The 17,082-nt window shown below is 42.3% G+C and overlaps 1 protein-coding gene across 1 annotated transcript; it reads right to left on the reverse strand.

Annotated features, from left to right (window-relative positions):
* Positions 1–533: 533 nt before the first annotated feature.
* On the reverse strand, positions 534–13,688 carry LOC117372435 (circadian-associated transcriptional repressor). The gene is made up of 6 exons (XM_055222418.1): positions 13,519–13,688; positions 8,538–8,805; positions 7,586–7,661; positions 6,764–6,842; positions 4,867–4,996; positions 534–4,246 (listed from the first exon to the last, which is right to left on the reverse strand). The coding sequence occupies exons 2-6, from the start codon at positions 8,766–8,768 to the stop codon at positions 3,899–3,901; spliced, it is 864 nt and encodes a 287-aa protein (XP_055078393.1). The 5' UTR covers positions 8,769–8,805; positions 13,519–13,688; the 3' UTR covers positions 534–3,898.
* Between the last annotated feature and the right edge of the window lie 3,394 nt (positions 13,689–17,082).

The raw sequence follows: 17,082 nt of genomic DNA on the forward strand, positions 1-17,082 counted from the left end.
TTATTATTACTTCTAATTTTAAAATGTAATTCAATTGTGTCATATTTTTGTCTGCCCCCGACACGCACTTTGAGACCCACTGCTCTATAAAGTGTCAGACTTAAACAGAGGATGTGGCGTCTTGTTTAAATGTTCTATATCAGACATGTCAGACTCAGGTCCGCGGGCCAAATTTGGCCTTTGATATAAATATATTTGGCCCGCGAGATCATATCAAATATGTATTAGAGCTGGCATGCCGGTCGCAGCGCTAGTATAGCGCATGCACCTTTAATACTACGAATTCTAGAATGCTTTGCCGGCCCCCACCACTTATGTTGACACTCATTAGCGTTTGCTCTCATCGCCTCACTCAAATTTAATCCACCCCTTCTGAAAAACATGCAAATGTTGTTGAAATTTTTCAATAAATATTTAGTTTGGCCCGCGACTTAGTCAGTTTTTAATTTTGGCCCTCTGTGAATTTGAGTTTGACACCTCTGTTCTATATAAATAAACTTGAAGATCATATAAAACAAAAAACACAACAATTTGCATCAAACAAATATATCCACATTTATTTTCAAAGTATAAAATTTGACACAAAAAGGCCACTTATCGGGATAAACAGACAGCCTTTAGCAAGTATCCCTACACTGGTCAGAAAAACGCCATCGCAAAACAAAACACTTTGCACTTCACCACGAAACAGTTGGCAAGATCGCAATAAGTTATTCATAATTACAGAAGAACGGCAGGAGGAAAGTGAGAAATTCAGACCTGTCATGACCATCTCCAAATCCATCCAGACCTGTCAAGACCATCTCCATGTGTAAAGTCTCTGTATGTGAAATTTGGTCATTTGGTCACGCTTTGTGGTCAGTATGTATAGGTTTTTGCTTATTCTTGTCAATATGATGGGATTTGAGCCATACTCATGATTTTTAACAATACTGTAGATAGTTTTTTATGGTTTAAATCTGCTCTTGGGTTTTTGTGTCAGTGGCAGAAATTCATTTCATTATTAACATTTATCATCTATATTTTCTTCAACGTTACATATGTCTAACAGAAGACACTGTTTTCTATGGTTGGTTTTTGACCAGTTTGTATCCATGTTGGATTTCCTTTCTCGGAAACTTCCAACTTTTTGCTGGTTAGAACTATCTATCTATCCATCCATTTTCTTCTGCTTATGCAGGAGTAACAGTCTAAGCAGGGACTCACACTTTCCCTTGCCCAAGACACTTCCTCCAGCTCCTCCAGTGAGACCCCAAGGCGTTCCCAGGCCAGCCAAGAGACGCAGTCCCTTCAGTGTGTTGTAGGTATTCCCTAGGGTCTCCATCTTGAATCAACCTGAAAAATCACACTTCCGGATGTGTCATCGTGACAGGCCTGAGGACTTCCTCATTAGACCACAGATCCTAGTGAGGAGCAGTTATAGAACAGTTGGCTCCTATTTTAAGCGGCTTACAGGCACAGCATGACAATACAGGCACTGCTCAACCCTACCGCAGACAGAGACAAAGATGGCACCAGTCGAACCTGACCCAGCCCCAACACTTTCAGAAGAGCGACGCCCACATTCTGTGCACAAACTGCCCACACGGTGTCACTGAGGTAGAACAGTTGTACCAAAAGAAAAAGAAGAAGAAAAAAGAAGAAGAAAAAGAAGTTCAGTTGCAAAAACAGATATTGACGTTTTGAAAATGTGTTACCATATTCTACAGGTTTTAACAGTCACATTTTTATATAACGCTTCACATCAAGGAACCACTCATCCATTCACACATTCATTAAATGTCTTGGATTAAGTGTCTTGCCAGTAGACTGTAAAAAAAGTGGAGTGAGTGAGTGAGTGTAGCGTCACCCACAGCGTTCAGCTTCAGTCAAATGAAGCTCATCAAGGCTAGCAGTTATAGGGGCCAATTTGGAGCCCAGTTCCATATTTAGAATTCCGTCTGTGGCTATCATAGCAACCGTAATGCCATGTTGCTAACGCTAGCCAGAGCAACCTACCTTGATTTACAGACACTATAGCGAAATGAAAACCTCAGGATCATGTAGAGCTGGTTAATACGAACATTTAAGACTAAAATGACGAGTCTGACAGCAGAAGGTACAGAGAGAGGGGACAGTTTTTCAATAGAAAGTGAATTGGAACCAGAGTCAATGGCCATGATCATTTCCTGTTTAGAATGTCGTCGCTAGCAGGTTACCCATGTCCATTTACATATAGTCTATGATCCTGCCCAAGTACAAAACGACAGCATTGATCTCTGAGAGTAGAACCACCAACTTGTAGGTCAGTGGATCTCACTGCTCAACCAAATGATGTTTATGTCAAGAGGAGAATTTTAACCGGCAACCTTTGGATCAGTGGATCACTGTCACTCCTGTTCCAATGACAACAATGTAAAGTGGATTTTATCAAGAAGAGATAGAATTATATTTTGGAAGTAGGTAAACACATTTGTTTTGTTTTTTTTAATCTATCCTAATCTTGTATCCTAAGGCTAAACTCTGAGCATTTATCTGTTTTTGCAAATGAACTTGAGTCTTGTTTCTGAACAGACACATTAGTAACAGTCATATGACGTAGATGGAGTCGTAAAGGGGAGAAAAAAAGAACATCACATTTTAAACATTTGAGCACAACAGTTTGTAGAAGCCAGGGCAGAGCTGCAGAGTCGCCTCCATTTTCAAATCTCAAAAACTGAATATGACAAATGAAAGGGGTCAATATTTATCATGGGATATATTTGGGGCATTTTTCTGTTTCTGATTACATTTGAGCTCTGGAAAGTTGAAATAAACTTATGACTTATACTTACTAATTATAAATACAAACCAACTACTTAAGTGTTGTGTTCTGTTGTATGTTCATTGCAGCTCATGTTTTTTAATAATATTGTAAATTTATAAAACCTTTTGGGGAAAATTCTGCTTTGTTTTGGTTTCAATCCTATTGTTTATCACTTTGTATTATCGTGACAGGCCTGTGCATCATTTCCTCAGTTTTGAGTCTTGTTGCAGAATCCTACTTTTTAAACATAAATCCTAAATCATATTGTAAAACCTGTCAGAAAATGTGGCTTCTGCTCTTGTTTCAAACTTGTGCAGCTCTACACCAGCGTCTAAAACGTCAATTCAGAGTCTTTCCCTTTGCAGCAGGAGCCACACTCACTCACTGCCTTATTGCCTTGACAAACCAGTTCTGAACATGTGACCTCTGCCTCCAGACTCACACATGCTCTGAGTGCAAACAAACATACAGAACGCCAAAACAGCGGCAGCGAGGAGCGGTGCGAGCAGACCGAGGGAGAGGTTTCATCGAAAACAATTTAAAGGGCCCATGTTATGCCGTTTTCTGATCTCTGTTCTAAAGTTGTTTCCTCATCACAAACAGACCTGGAGTTGTGTTTTGTTTCATTCATACATGTTTAGGCTGAGTTATTCTCTCAAACTGAAAACACTGTTCCACTTAGTGATGTCATGTGGTAATACAGGAATAAGGTGTATGGAGTTTAAAAACACATTGGAGCACTCCATACAACTTAATTTGAATAATTTCAGCCCTGGAATTGCCAATCTCCACTGAACTAAAGGTAAAAAGAGCTGTTAACTTGAAAACTACCACTTCATGACAAGGTGGAACAGAGCATTTTGAGCTTTGGAGATGTAGACACACTAATAATAAAGTGCTACAAAAAACATGTTGAATAAAACAAAACACAACTCCAGGTATGTTTTTGAGGAGGGAACAGCATAAGAACATGGTTTAAAGCTCACAATAGTCTGTTTTAAGTAACATGGGACCTTTAAACTCCACGTCCTCCACTGTCGGCTCCGTGTGCTTCTGTCCCTCTCATCGGCGCCCTCCTCTGGATGGAATGATGAAATAAGAGTGGTCCCTGGACTAGGAGGAGCCGTCCATTCTGTGTGTGATGATGCTTTCTGTGGATTTGAGGAGCTTTTCCAAACAGGGAGCCTTGATCTTTCCCAGCGGAGGCCCTTGCGCTCTGGTCTCAGTCTGAATGTGGCAGTCTGTGCTGGAGGACACTGCATTGTCCTGGGTGAGGTCCCTGTCTTTTGCCTGGCTCTGCTCCGCTGTGGGGGAGCAGACGGGGGAGCAGATGGGGGATGTGTGGAGCCATTTGACATTACTGGCGGAGTAGGCTTCAGGAGGGGTGAGGTCGGTGACCCTGAGAGTCTTGGGTCCAGGCTCAGTGTTGGTGAAGGGGCTGAAGAGCAATGAAGAGCACAGCTGGAAAGAAGAGAGATCCAGATTCAAGATTAAATATTTTATTGTTTATTGTTTTATTGTTATTTTATTGTTATAGAATTAAACACTATTACATTTAGAGCATCAAATATTGCATGCACTTCATGGCATCACAAGGTGGAACCCACAGACTGTATATGTATAAATGGATATAGCTAATAGCTTTATGTGTGTATGTGTGTGTGTGTGTATGGACTATTAAGCCGCAGAAATAATGCCACATTCATTAAAACACTGTTCCAGAGGCTTATTGTCCCTGAACTCCACACCACTGTGAGGCCTGGGTAATAAGAACTTAATCCTTTTTCCCTCTGTATACCTGCGTTTCTCAATCAGGGAAACAGGGAGACCCCTGGTAGTACGCAAGCTACCAGCACACCAGGGGGTATTTGGAATTATTTCAGTTTTTAAAAGAAAGGGTCTTTAAGAATGTTTCTGTCGGACAATTTTTGTTCCCTCAGTCATTCAGGTTTGACCCGTAGTTGTAGGAACAGTTATAAACCTCCCTTTATCTAGTTTTGCCTGTCCATGAAAGATATTCCATTTTTGGGAAGTGATATAACCAAAAACACCACCTCCTCCCGCTGCGTCCGGGACTGTACCTTCGGCTTCTTGGAAGGAATGCCATGGTCCCTGGTCTGAGCGGCAAGAGGCTGTTGTGGAAGTTGCACTTGAGGAAACCAGCTCTTCAGCATGTCCTCCATTTTGAGAATGATGTTTATGTATTTCTCTCTGAAAGATACAGAGCAGACATCTTTACTATTATGATGAGTGAGCAGAGTGTGCGTCCTGGTGCAGCTGCAGACTGTGGCACAAGTTCATGGCTCACATGTTTGGTTTGGACACGTGTTACAGCCGAGTCCTAATAGAAACAACAGCAGCCTCACTGTGAAAACAAACCTCTGACGACGTAATGAAGAGGAGGGAGAGAACGACTGTATCTCACAACAGAACTGGGGATTAGCAGATCATGTGACCAAAACGCACAACCCTCCATTTTACAGTGTGTACTTTTTACTTTTACTTCAGCACATTTGAGAGCAGTATCTGTACTTTCTACTCCACTACATTTTTAAACGAGACTGAAAAGTAAAAAGTACTTCTCATATGATTTGAAGGGTTATTTTTACCATGTTCAATCTAAACATCCTGACTAAAATTTTCGAGTTCAAGCTTCAGCATTGAGCAAAACAAAAATAAATACACAAAATTCTAAAGAAAAAAATAATAAACTGATTTATATTACTTTAAACGGGTACTTTAATACTTTTATGTAAGTATTTAACTTGAGTAACATTTTAATCCAGTATATGTACTTTTACTTAAGAAACAAAATTGAGTACTTCATCCACCACTCCAGGGCACAGAAGAGAGGGCAGGGAAGGAGGGCACAGAGGAGGGTGGCACAGAGGAGGGCACAGAGGAGGATGCAGGGAAGGAGGGTACATAGGAGGGTGAAGGAAAAGAGGGCACAGAGGAAGGTGCGGAGGAGGAGGGCACAGAGGAGGGTGCAGGGGAGGAGGGCACCGAGGAGGGTGCAGAGGAGGAGGGCACAGAGGAGGTTGCAGGGGAGGAGGGCACTGAGGAGGGTGCGCAGGAGGAGGGCACAGAGAAGGGCACAGAAGAGGAGGGTGCAGAGGAGGGCACAGAAGAAAACGGTCCAGACGCTCCTGTGTTGTCCTGTGGGCGGACACTCCTCTGTCTCTTTGTCTCTGTTGGAGCAGCTGTGGCTCGTGCCTCCAGTGAGTCTGCAGTGAAGAGCACTGATCTCCAATAGAAACAAAGAGAACTGGACTAGACAGAAACTTCAAGATAGAGCTGTGACCAGGACAGAACCATCAGGACAGAAATGTGACCTGGACAGAACCTTCAGGACAGAGCCAAGGGAGATTTCACATTTAATTTTTGCTAGAACAGAAAGTAGAGAGTAACTGTAGATTCCCCTGTAGAAGGGCAGTATGTCTGTTCATACTCTGCAGTGAAATCACACTGGGGTGTTCTACGTGTATGTCTATGGCTGAATGTTCTGCACAATGCACACATTAGCAAACAAAACACAGTCTGAAAACTCAAGAAAAAAATACAAAGGTGATTTAAAGAGCACTTTTTCAGGAGCTTGTGATCAATCCAAGCTTTCATGGTCCTGTTTAGGTGTTTGATTTTACATAAAAAGTGGAGAGTGTCTAACTGAAAAACTGTTGGCTAATACTAATGCTAGCTAGCTTGTGACTGCAATGTTATTTGAGAGGGACTTGTTTAACAGTACAAATCACCTGTTGTAGTTTGGAGCTAAATCAGCTCTTTCTGTTCAAATTGTGTTAAAACAGCTCCACACCCCAGGGGAATGTGGATGACATCAGCTGAAAAGTATGAATTACATAACACCCGACTCCAGTGTTGTTTTCATTTGAACCTTTGAGCATGTCCTGAGCCTCAGAGTGAGCGTGTCTCGTGTCTGCTCTTTGTGCGGTCAGTCAGTGGGAGGTGCTGGACACTCACCCTAAACAGGGATTTTGCAGGACTCCCATGATCCTCTGAATGCGATCCATGGCCACACTCTCCTGGAACGAGCTGAGTCCTAAACAGGAAGTGAGGGACACGTGAGCAGAGCCGACACTTTAGGGACAGTGGGGTCACTTAAGGACAAGCCACAGCAGCGTGATCTGTGTTTTTACAACGCCTCTGCTGGTCATAAACAACAACAGACAGGTTTACAACACAATGCCATTTTCACAAACACATTTATCACACATGCAAGCTGCTCACAAACAGAAGCACACTGGAGACTTGTGTTTTGAACATTCCATAGAGCTACTCACTGAACTCAAGACACAGACATGTTTACACTGTTTTAAATATGTGTACATATAAATACAACTAGGACTGAACTAAATATCACAAAATTATCAATACTCACAATAATTGATATCGCAACATATTCAATATATTCTTCTTAAATCCAAAATTAGAACTGATTTAGTTCTGGTTTTGTCTCTATCAAACCAGCCCTATTGAGCTTGTGTCTCTATAGTTCTCATCTCTGACCCCTGTGGATTATAATGTTATAATTTACATATTTAAAATCACAATATTGATCTAAAACGACTTCATAAAAGAAACAAGTCCGCTGACTTGCCCATATTAGAAAACTGCGATGCTCAATGGGAGCTGACGTCGCCATAAAAGTCATCACAACAAAATGCCACATAATGTCGGTGCCCCCTATGGGTAGTTGCACATAACACTTTTCTGGTTCACTATTAATGTTTCTTGTTTTGATTTTTTTCATTGGATCAAAATTCCACAGGAAGACTGACTTACGCTCTCTGTACCTCCCCGACCGCAGCCCGTTCAGGATCAGAGAGAGAGGCTGGATGTAGCACTGCAGCTCAGCACACTGGAAAAAATACAAACACACACTTAAGAACACGATGGAAGACTGAAAGAGGGCGGTCCTGATGGAAAGGGGGCGGTCCTGACTGGAAATGTTAAACCTGAGGCATTTTGTGACATCACGAGGAGGGCCAATGAGGAGGGGGACAGTTTGTTTTGGTCAGCACTTTTTGAGTCAGTGGGCAGTGGGAACATTTACAAAGTCAGAAAATAAAATCAAATAATTAGAATAATCTGATAAAGCAACTGATACTGGGCAGTGACGTCATGCTGGGGATGTTTTTCAGTCTGTATGGTGGAATGTTCAGAGGTTACCATGCTGTCAAAAAATATTTTAAATTGTCTGAAAACTCAAGATAAAAATACAGAAGTGATTTAAAGAGCACATTTCCAGGAGCCTGTGATCAATCCGGGCATTCATGGTCTTGTTTAGGAGTTTGTCACTCTCACCTTTTTGTGTAAAATCAGACTGAAAAACTGCTAAAGCTAGCTAGCTTGCGACTGTGATGTTATTTTAGAGGGACTTTTTTAGCAGCACAAATCAGCTCCCCTGTTGTAGTTCAGATAAGTCAGTTCTTTTTGGTCAGATGTAGTTTAACACAAAACCGAGATTAAAGTCTAACTTGAGTAACAGAGCTTCAGATAGTGCATACAGTTAGCATCACACCCTCAGGGAATGTGGATGATATCAGCTGCAAAGTAAGTTTTTTGGCATGTGTCGGCTGGATTTTTTTGGAGTAACCATTGTATTTGTCTTTCTTTTTTGCCAAATTAATTTGCTGTATAATTTTCCTTGTCAAAACCTGCACCCAAATCAGATAATTCACATTAGATATAACATTTTCCATGACATTTCACTCAAACCCAGTTCCATTCTCACCTTGTGGCTGAAGAGCTGCCCGGTCTGGGAGGTGCTGGGGGGGAGGTGGTGATGGGAGGGCGTGCTGTGCTGCCTCTTCAGGGCCTTTTGGGGGGTGACACTGGAGCTGTTCTGCTGTCTTCTGCTCTCCTCCTCCTCTTCCTCTCTCTCCTTTTTCTCTTCTCTTTTCTCCTCTTCACTGTCATGTTCACGCTCCAGCCAGTATATGGAGCTCTCCGAGTCTGTCGCCATCCTCAGCTACAGCTCTGAACCAATGACCATCACTGACCTGTGGAGGAGAGAGAGAGTGATAGGGTCAGTGAAGAAAACAGGAGCCTTCAAAGTAGATGGTCACATCACTCAACACTGACTTTGTTTACACACATACAAAATTCAGATTATTATCAGATTTCTAGACGTGTTCAAATAATCAAAATGATATGTAAAAATTCCCAAAATGTCATGATGTTGACATTTTGAGCACCCATGTTTCCAAAGAGCCAATCAGGAGCGAGGCTGGTTTGACAGGAAGTGAGCGTTTAACAACGCTGTCAATCAAACCCAGGAGTGACCTTTGGGAAAGAAGGTGCCTGATATTAATCAGTCAATCAATCAGTTATTCATGTTCATATCTTGATTAAGGACACAATAGTGAAATAAAAATCCCAGGATCATGTAGAGCGGGTTACTACAAACATTTTAAGACCAAAATGACGAGTCTGAGAGCAGCAGTTACAGAGAGAGGGGCCACAGTTTTTCAATGTAAAGTGAAATGGAGCCACAGTCGATGGAGCCAGAAGTGCACCCATGACCCATCACTTCCTATCAGTCTATGGCAGGGGTCGGCAACTCCGGAGCACTCTTTCATCCTTATACTGTGGCTCTGCGTGGTTTGGGAAAATACATTTTAAGTATTTAATTGAAGTGTATTTTATTAGTGTTAGTTCTTTTTGTTGTAGTTTAAATTGGAAGATTATTATGATTTTTAAATATTAAAATAAAATTTTATTTTTGTATTTTTCGTTGATTAAAATAAGTATCACACTCGCGGTTTTGTTAAAAACACTGCTCACGCCTCACAGACACAGCTCACAGTCCTGTGTAAAGGCAGCCCCGATTTTCAGACACTGTATGCATAGGGGTCAGGAGCAGGAGGATCTTCACCGACGTAACTTTCGCCCGTCCCTCATGACACACTAATAAGCTTCTCTGTAGATATACAATGAAAATCCTGATAGGAATCAGAAATCTGTTTGATACAATGGCAAATATATTATATATGCGATAGATCTGCTCTTGTCTCCACGATGACGTATAACACATCAGACACGTCCTGAAAAGTAGAGCCACAAGTGAGTGAAAATGAGCCAAAACAAAAGGCTTTGGAGAGCTTTTTAACAAAGGCGAAAGGCCAAGCTAGAAGAGGAGCCTACGACCTCCAAGAAAAAGAAAGATAAATTTAACAGACAACACCAGGAACCCTACTTAAAATATGGGTTTGTCGCTACAGGTGACTCACGTGCAGAGTCTGCGTAATATGCAGGAAAAGCAAATGAGGCAATGAAACCTTCAAAACTGCTTTGGCACATGGAGAACAAGCACCTGGATTAAAAGATACGCCTTTAGAGTTTATTTTGAAAGATAGACTAGACATAATCACACTGCGGGTGTCATTGTCTCTCATCACTCCTCGATGGGACCACCTCATCGCAAAGAAACAAGAAACCAACTGATGCAGCAGTTTGGTGAGTTGTATTTTTTATGCACTTAACTTATTTTTGCCATATTTATCTGCCACATGTAGAAGGTCGCTCCGTGAAAATAAAACCTACATTATTCCGTTACATTATTATTATCATTATATACAGTGTTATCTTCATTTTAGGTGTCAAAAAGTATTTGCGGCTCCCAGTGTTTTATTTTCCGTGGAAACTGGGTCCAAATGGCTCTTTGTGTGTTAAACGTTGCCGACCCCTGGTCTATGGGAATAATCTGTAATTACACTTAAACAAAAGTTTTGCACTGGCACAAACTTACAGACATGGTGTGAAATAATGATCAAAATCTGACTCCATTCATCAGTAACTAGAGGAGCCAATCAGACACAAGGGATCTGACTGCAGACCTCCACTCTCCGCAGACCTCCACCCAGAGGACCCTCATGTGATGTACCTCCATCCACACATTCCTAAAGTCCACGGTCTCCTGACCTAAACCCAAACACTTTTCCTGACCTTAAACATCACAGACACAAGAGCCTACAACAAAGACACATTGAAAAACTTCATCCAATATCCCTATGCTATGTATACGCCCTTGTATACATATGCTAAATATTATGTATATTTTTTGTTCTGTTAATTAATGAAAAACTGTGAGGGGCGTGTGGGTGGACATCTGTGGCCAGCCTCCTCTTCAAACCTGATCCTGCTTCATCCAGAGTCACAGACTGTATAAAGTGAAGCGAGTGTAATAAATAAATCCTTTTTCCATATCTATTGATGGCTCCTCTATCTCCCCCTCCCCTCAGGTAAAGAGTCTGGGTGTCATCCTCGACAGCACACTTTCCTTCACCTCCCATATCAACAACATCACCCGGTCCGCCTATTTCCACATCAGAAACATCCACCGCCTCCGTCCCTCACTCACCCCACACACCACCGCCATCCTCATCCATAGCCTGGTCACTTCTCGTATTGATTATTGCAATTCTCTTTTGTTCGGACTCCCACAGAAATCACTCCATAAACTCCAACTGGTCCAAAACTCAGCTGCCCGCATTATCACACACACACCCTCCCATCACCACATCACACCTGTCCTGCAACAGCTCCACTGGCTCCCCATCACGCACCGCATACACTACAAAATCATACTCCTCACATACAAAGCTCTCCACAACCTGGCCCCTCCATACCTGTCTGACCTCATTCACATCTCCACACCCGCCCGCTCCCTCCGCTCCTCCTCTTCCCTGCACCTCACTGTCCCTCCTGCCCGTCTTGTCACTATGGGGAGCAGAGCCTTCAGCTGCTCTGCTCCCCAGCTCTGGAACTCCCTCCCTCACGACCTCCGCAACACACACTCACTCCCACACTTCAAATCTAAACTCAAAACTTATCTGTTTAGAAAGGCCTTCTCATCCTGACCACTCTGACCATAACTGCTCTGTCTTTTAATCTATATTTGTTTTTAAATGTATTTTTAATCATTTTACATTGTTCTATTTGTATTGTGTATGTGTGTATATGTGTACGGCGACCTTGAGAGCCTTGAAAGGCGCCTAACAAATAAAATGTATTATTATTATTATTATTATTAATGTCACCCACAGCGTTCGACTCCAGTCAAATGAAGCTCATCGAGGCTAGCAGTTATAGCGTCCAATTTGAAGCAGAGTTCCAGTTTTGGAATTCCGACTGCGAGTATCATAGCAACCAAAGAGCCAATCTGGAGGCAAGGCTGTTGAAGGTAATGCCCCTTCCCGCCTGCACCACTTGTTTAGCATGGAGCAAGTGTTTAGCAACACTGTCAATCAAAACCATTGCTAATGCTACCTCTGGAAAAGAAGGCGCCTGATTTGTCTGTTATTAATGTTCATATCTTGATTTACATTAGTGAAATAAAAACCCCAGGATCATGTATAGCGGGTTAATACGAACATTTTAAGATCAAAATGACAAGTCTGACACCAGCAGTTACAGAGAGAGAGGCCACAGCTTTTCAATAGACAGTAAATTAGAGTCGATGGAGCCAGAAGCCCATGATCACTTTCTATGTGGAATGCGATGGCTAGCAGGTTAGTTATGTCCATTTATATATACATTCTATATGGATTTATCTCATAGTTTTTGTGGATAACGTTCACTGTTTTCCATAGATTTGGTTAAGACTATGGGAGCACAAATTAGATTTTTAAATCTCATTCAATTTGTGGAGTATAGACACCACATAATCCGTATTTTTAACCAGTGTTGTCTCTTTAAGTTTATACTAACACAAGCAACAGGGTAGTCCTTGGTAGACATATAGTCCAGGTTGTTTTGAGACTCTAGGGAAAGATTTTAGACTACGAGGGGCCACCATAGTCTCCTGTATGAATGTGAAACACTTAAGTATGTTCACATGCCCCATACCATCCAAACCAGCACCTGTGTTCAGCCCTATGTGTTTGGCTCCATTTGTTCAGCGCTGTGTTTGGCTCTTCGTGTTCAGCTCTATGAACCGGGAGTCCAGCTGATGCCACCGCACTCATTCATAAACATTAAGGGCCTGTTTGTTCTGAGGGCCTGGGGTCTGTCGCCATGACAACCACCGTTTCAGAACGCCAGCTACCCCCGTCACGAGCCGCACTCGCAACACTGAGATACAAGGCACGCTCACAATGTAAAGAATGTAAGACACAACATGAGACATATAGACACAACATATAGACTATGACTATCGATCTGTCAGTATCTACCCACTACCTCATATTAACCAATCCCAGTGTAGGAATGGAAAAATTTGACTTATTTCTTTAAAACACAGGTAAGTTAGTCCACAGAGATCCAATTGTGTTATGTAACTGAACAGCTTTGTCTCAATAAAAGTTCAAACATTACGGGATTACATTGGATTTACAACACTCAGACTTACATGAGCGGTTTTGGTGCAAACTCCTTCACTAAACACGTTTTTGTTTCTAACTACCAAAGCTCAAACCCCAAAGCCCAGACAGAGCCGCGGTGTTTGAGGGGCCGTGGGACGCAGACACAATAGACTTCCTCATGAGCCGGATCACATTGGCACCGTGAGCAGCGGTGAATGGTGTGCGTAAAATCCAAATGACCGAGGAGAGAAAGAGTCACGGCCCCAGACTGTCGTCCGTCCTGTTCCGCGGAGCGCGGGAGCGCGGAGCCCCGGCTCCTCGGGCTGAACTCGACAGATCGAAATATAAAGAGAAGCGAACTAATAACATTCAAGCGGCTGGCGGGCGATGGGTGAGGGGACAGGGCCGTACCTCAGCCTCTGAAGCGGGGATCGCCGTTCCTTTGTAGTAAATCCAGATCCCGGAGCGGCTCAGCTGTGTCAGGGCCGGATCAGATCAGCGGAAAGGATCCGCTCGGAGCTGTTAGGCGGAGCTGTGAGCCTCTGATCGGCCCGTGCAGCTTTTTCCAACGCAACGTGTCTGCGGGGGCGGGACTACACGAGACCCAAGACGCTATTCGCTTGTCACAAGGCACGCACTGGCCAATGAGCGCGCGCGCCCGGGGCCGCGGCGGAGCGATAGGCACAGGGCCGTTTACATCAGATCCATGGTTTACATACGCAAATATATGCAAATACTCAAACACGTGGACACGAGGATCAATTTCAACAGCAACAGCTGGATACAAAGTCAACAGAGGCCCACTTTTGGTCAGTGCGCAGGCTTCTCCCTCATTATATCAGCTGGAGGATGATGGTATGCGGTGAAAGAAGCCCCAGCCCACTCAGCACATTCTGGACATGAGTCTGGTCAGGATGTGGCTATAGACACCAGACCTCACAGACACTGGACATTAGAGACATTAGAGGCATTGGAGACATTAGAGACTAGAGACATTAGCAGATTTCACGGCACATAAAGCTGTAGTTTCATCTTTATTTCTAATGAGAATAAGAAAACTCTTAAATGTAAACGGTCAGACCAGGTCAGCCGTGTCCTTTTGTCCTTGAATGATTCATAAAGACTCAGAGTCTGATTCCATGTGTCCTGTTCCTCTGGCGAGCTCACATCCACACATATACCTTTACTTCACCGTAACGTGCTGTGTTACAGTGATGGTAAAGACATGACTCACTTCTGCCTGTCTGCGGAGAGCGGGGTCAGAGCGCCCCTTCAGAGCGCGAGGTCCGTGCGCGAGGTCCGTGCGCCTGCGCCGTGTGTCACCGCTTTCTCCAACACACGTGATCGTGTTTGGGATACACCCACTGGAGCTGCTGTCCTCTCACTTATGAAACTCTGACGATTAGAGGCATCCCAGTGCGTCAAAAGCGCCATGCGCCTCGACTGCACGCGCCCTCGCCTGCACGCGCCCGGACCAATGGGAAGGTGGGCGGGGCGTTGGGTCATACAGTCACACACACATACAGAATAATATGAGCCAACTCTAGACAGTGAAGAGAACAGTCCACAGTCCAAGTCATAAACCTGCTCATGTTAAAGGGAAAATGCAGTGGTAGAACGTAAAGAAGTAAAAGTACTAAAGTACTTTACTTAAGTACATTTGACCGTGTATACTTTTTACTTTTACTTTAGTATATCTGAGAGCACTATCTGTACTTTTTACTCCACTACATCTTTAAACTGAACTGAAAAGTAAAAGTATTTTTTATTATTGTGTGAGACCTGCTAAAAATGCTGAGGGTTTATGTTTAACATGTTCATAATTTGAGCGAAACAAAAATATACAAATAAAAACAGACAGAAAAAAAAGATTGATTCAGTTGTTTCTGTTGAAAAGTCAGCTCAAATCTTCAAAATAACCACATTTGGTGCTTTATAAGACTCAAAATATATGTGAAATACTTTTAGTTTTTACTATTTCAGTACATTTTTAAACAGGTACGTTAATACTTTTACCTAAGTAGATTTTTTCATTTGATACTTTTACTTGCTCCAGTATCTGTACTTTTACTTAAATTAACAAAATTAATAAAAAACAAGTCAACTGCCTTCTTTCCCCAAAATTGCTCCAGCTAGCATTAGCAACGGGTTTGATTGACTACATTGCGAAGCACCTGCTCTCTGCCAAACCAGCGGTGTGGGCAGGAAGGGACGTTACCTTCAACAGCCTCGCTCTGGATTGGCTCTTTGGTTACTATGATACTCATGGTCGGAATTCAAAATGTGGAACTGGGTGCCAAACTGGCCCCTATAACTGCTAACCTCGATGAGCTTCGTTTGAGTTGAAGGGGGTGACGTCACACTCACTTAGTCCACTTCTTTTCACAGTCTGTGGTACCATCCTTTATCCTGACATTTAATTATCTTCTGACCTCTGTAATCTGGAGAACAGCAGTAGTAAACATGCGCCCATCTGTCCCCAAACTGTGCAACAGCACCCCCTGCACTCCCACAAAATTCAAGTCTGTTTTTTGTCTATGAACTCGCATTGTGTCTATACAGTAAATCACTTCCTCTTCAAAGCACAGGAAGAACACACACCTCCAGTTATGCAATTTCAAAAGACTCATTTTAACATATTGTTGTGGTACAACATGTATTAAAACAGAAATTCCCCAAAATGAGCAGCCAGAAAATGTTGGCTTTTCCATTTGGTTAAAGGTCCATATGACTCTATTCTCTGATGTGTGTTCTAATGTTGTTTCTTCATTACAGACCTAGAGTGGTGTTTTGTTTTATTCACACATGCTTAACACACAAACCCTGCATATTTAGGCTGAGTTCTTCCCTCAAACAGAAAATACTCTGCTCAACCTTGTGATATCATGTATTAATACAGAAAATGCTCCACTGTGTTTTTAAACTTCATACGCCTTCACTAGAACCATTTAAATTATTTCAGCCCTGGAATTGCCAATCTCTACTGAACTAAAGGTAAAACGAGCTGCTAACATGAAAACTACCACTTCATGACATCATAAGGTGGAGCAGAGCTTTGGAGATTTAGACAGATTAATAAAGGGTTACTCAAACATGTGTGAATGAAACAACACAATTCCATGTATGTTTTTGGGGAGCTCACAAGAGTCACTATTGTGTAATATATGAGCTTTAAAATACATAATTGGACAAAATCTCCAGATAATAAGATTTATTTCCTCCAAATTCTGAAGTCTTTACTCTTTACTTCAGCCTTTCGGTCATGATAGAGATGTTATGTACAACCTTATACAAGTTGAATCATTTTTGATTTGAATATAATGACTGAATAAATAAATAAATAAATAAATAAAATAAAAGTCTGCTCCAAACCAGATCTTTTTATATCCAAAGGCTTGTCTAAAAAGACCCAACACATCACTGAAGATTAGAAATGCCAGAGTCTTAATTCAAAAGAGTTTCATTGCTCAGGCCTCAGATGTAATCTAGCTTTCAACTTTAAACTCAAATCATGAGTTATTCAAGAACAAAATAATTTAACACAAAGCAGGCACTTAGCAACACTGTCAGTTAAACCTGTTGCTAATGCTAGCGACCTCGGGGAAAGAAGGCGCCAGATTTATACATTTTTATTAATGTGAATATCTTCGTTTACAGACACAATAGTGAAATAAAAACCCCAGGATCATGTAGAGTGGGTTAATACGAACATTTAAGACCAAAATGGTGAGTCTGACAGCAGCAGTTACAGAGAGGGGACACAGTTTTTCAATAGAGAGTGAATTTGATCCAAAGTCGATGTAGCTGGACGTGCGCCCATAATCACTTCCTGTTTGGAACGCACAGGCTAGCACAGGGGTGGGCACACTTTTTCAGTCGTTTCTAGGAGTACCATCATTTTTGTGCAGGCCTGTTTCATGAACTTATTTATTTTTTAATAATTCTATTGAAGCATGGTTGAAAAGCAAAGTCTGA

This window comes from Periophthalmus magnuspinnatus, chromosome 6 (genome assembly GCF_009829125.3).
Source record: "Periophthalmus magnuspinnatus isolate fPerMag1 chromosome 6, fPerMag1.2.pri, whole genome shotgun sequence".
Taxonomy (NCBI): Eukaryota; Metazoa; Chordata; class Actinopteri; order Gobiiformes; family Gobiidae; genus Periophthalmus; species Periophthalmus magnuspinnatus.

Coding starts and splice junctions, on each gene's coding strand:
- LOC117372435 (XM_055222418.1), bottom strand. CDS start 8,768: ATGGCGACAGACTCGGAGAGCTCCATATACTGGCTGGAGCGTGAACAT. Junction 6,843..7,585: donor GTCGGGGAGGTACAGAGAGC/GTAAGTCAGTCT, acceptor CTTCCTGTTTAG/GACTCAGCTCGTTCCAGGAG. Junction 4,247..4,866: donor TTCCTTCCAAGAAGCCGAAG/GTACAGTCCCGG, acceptor TCTTCTTTCCAG/CTGTGCTCTTCATTGCTCTT.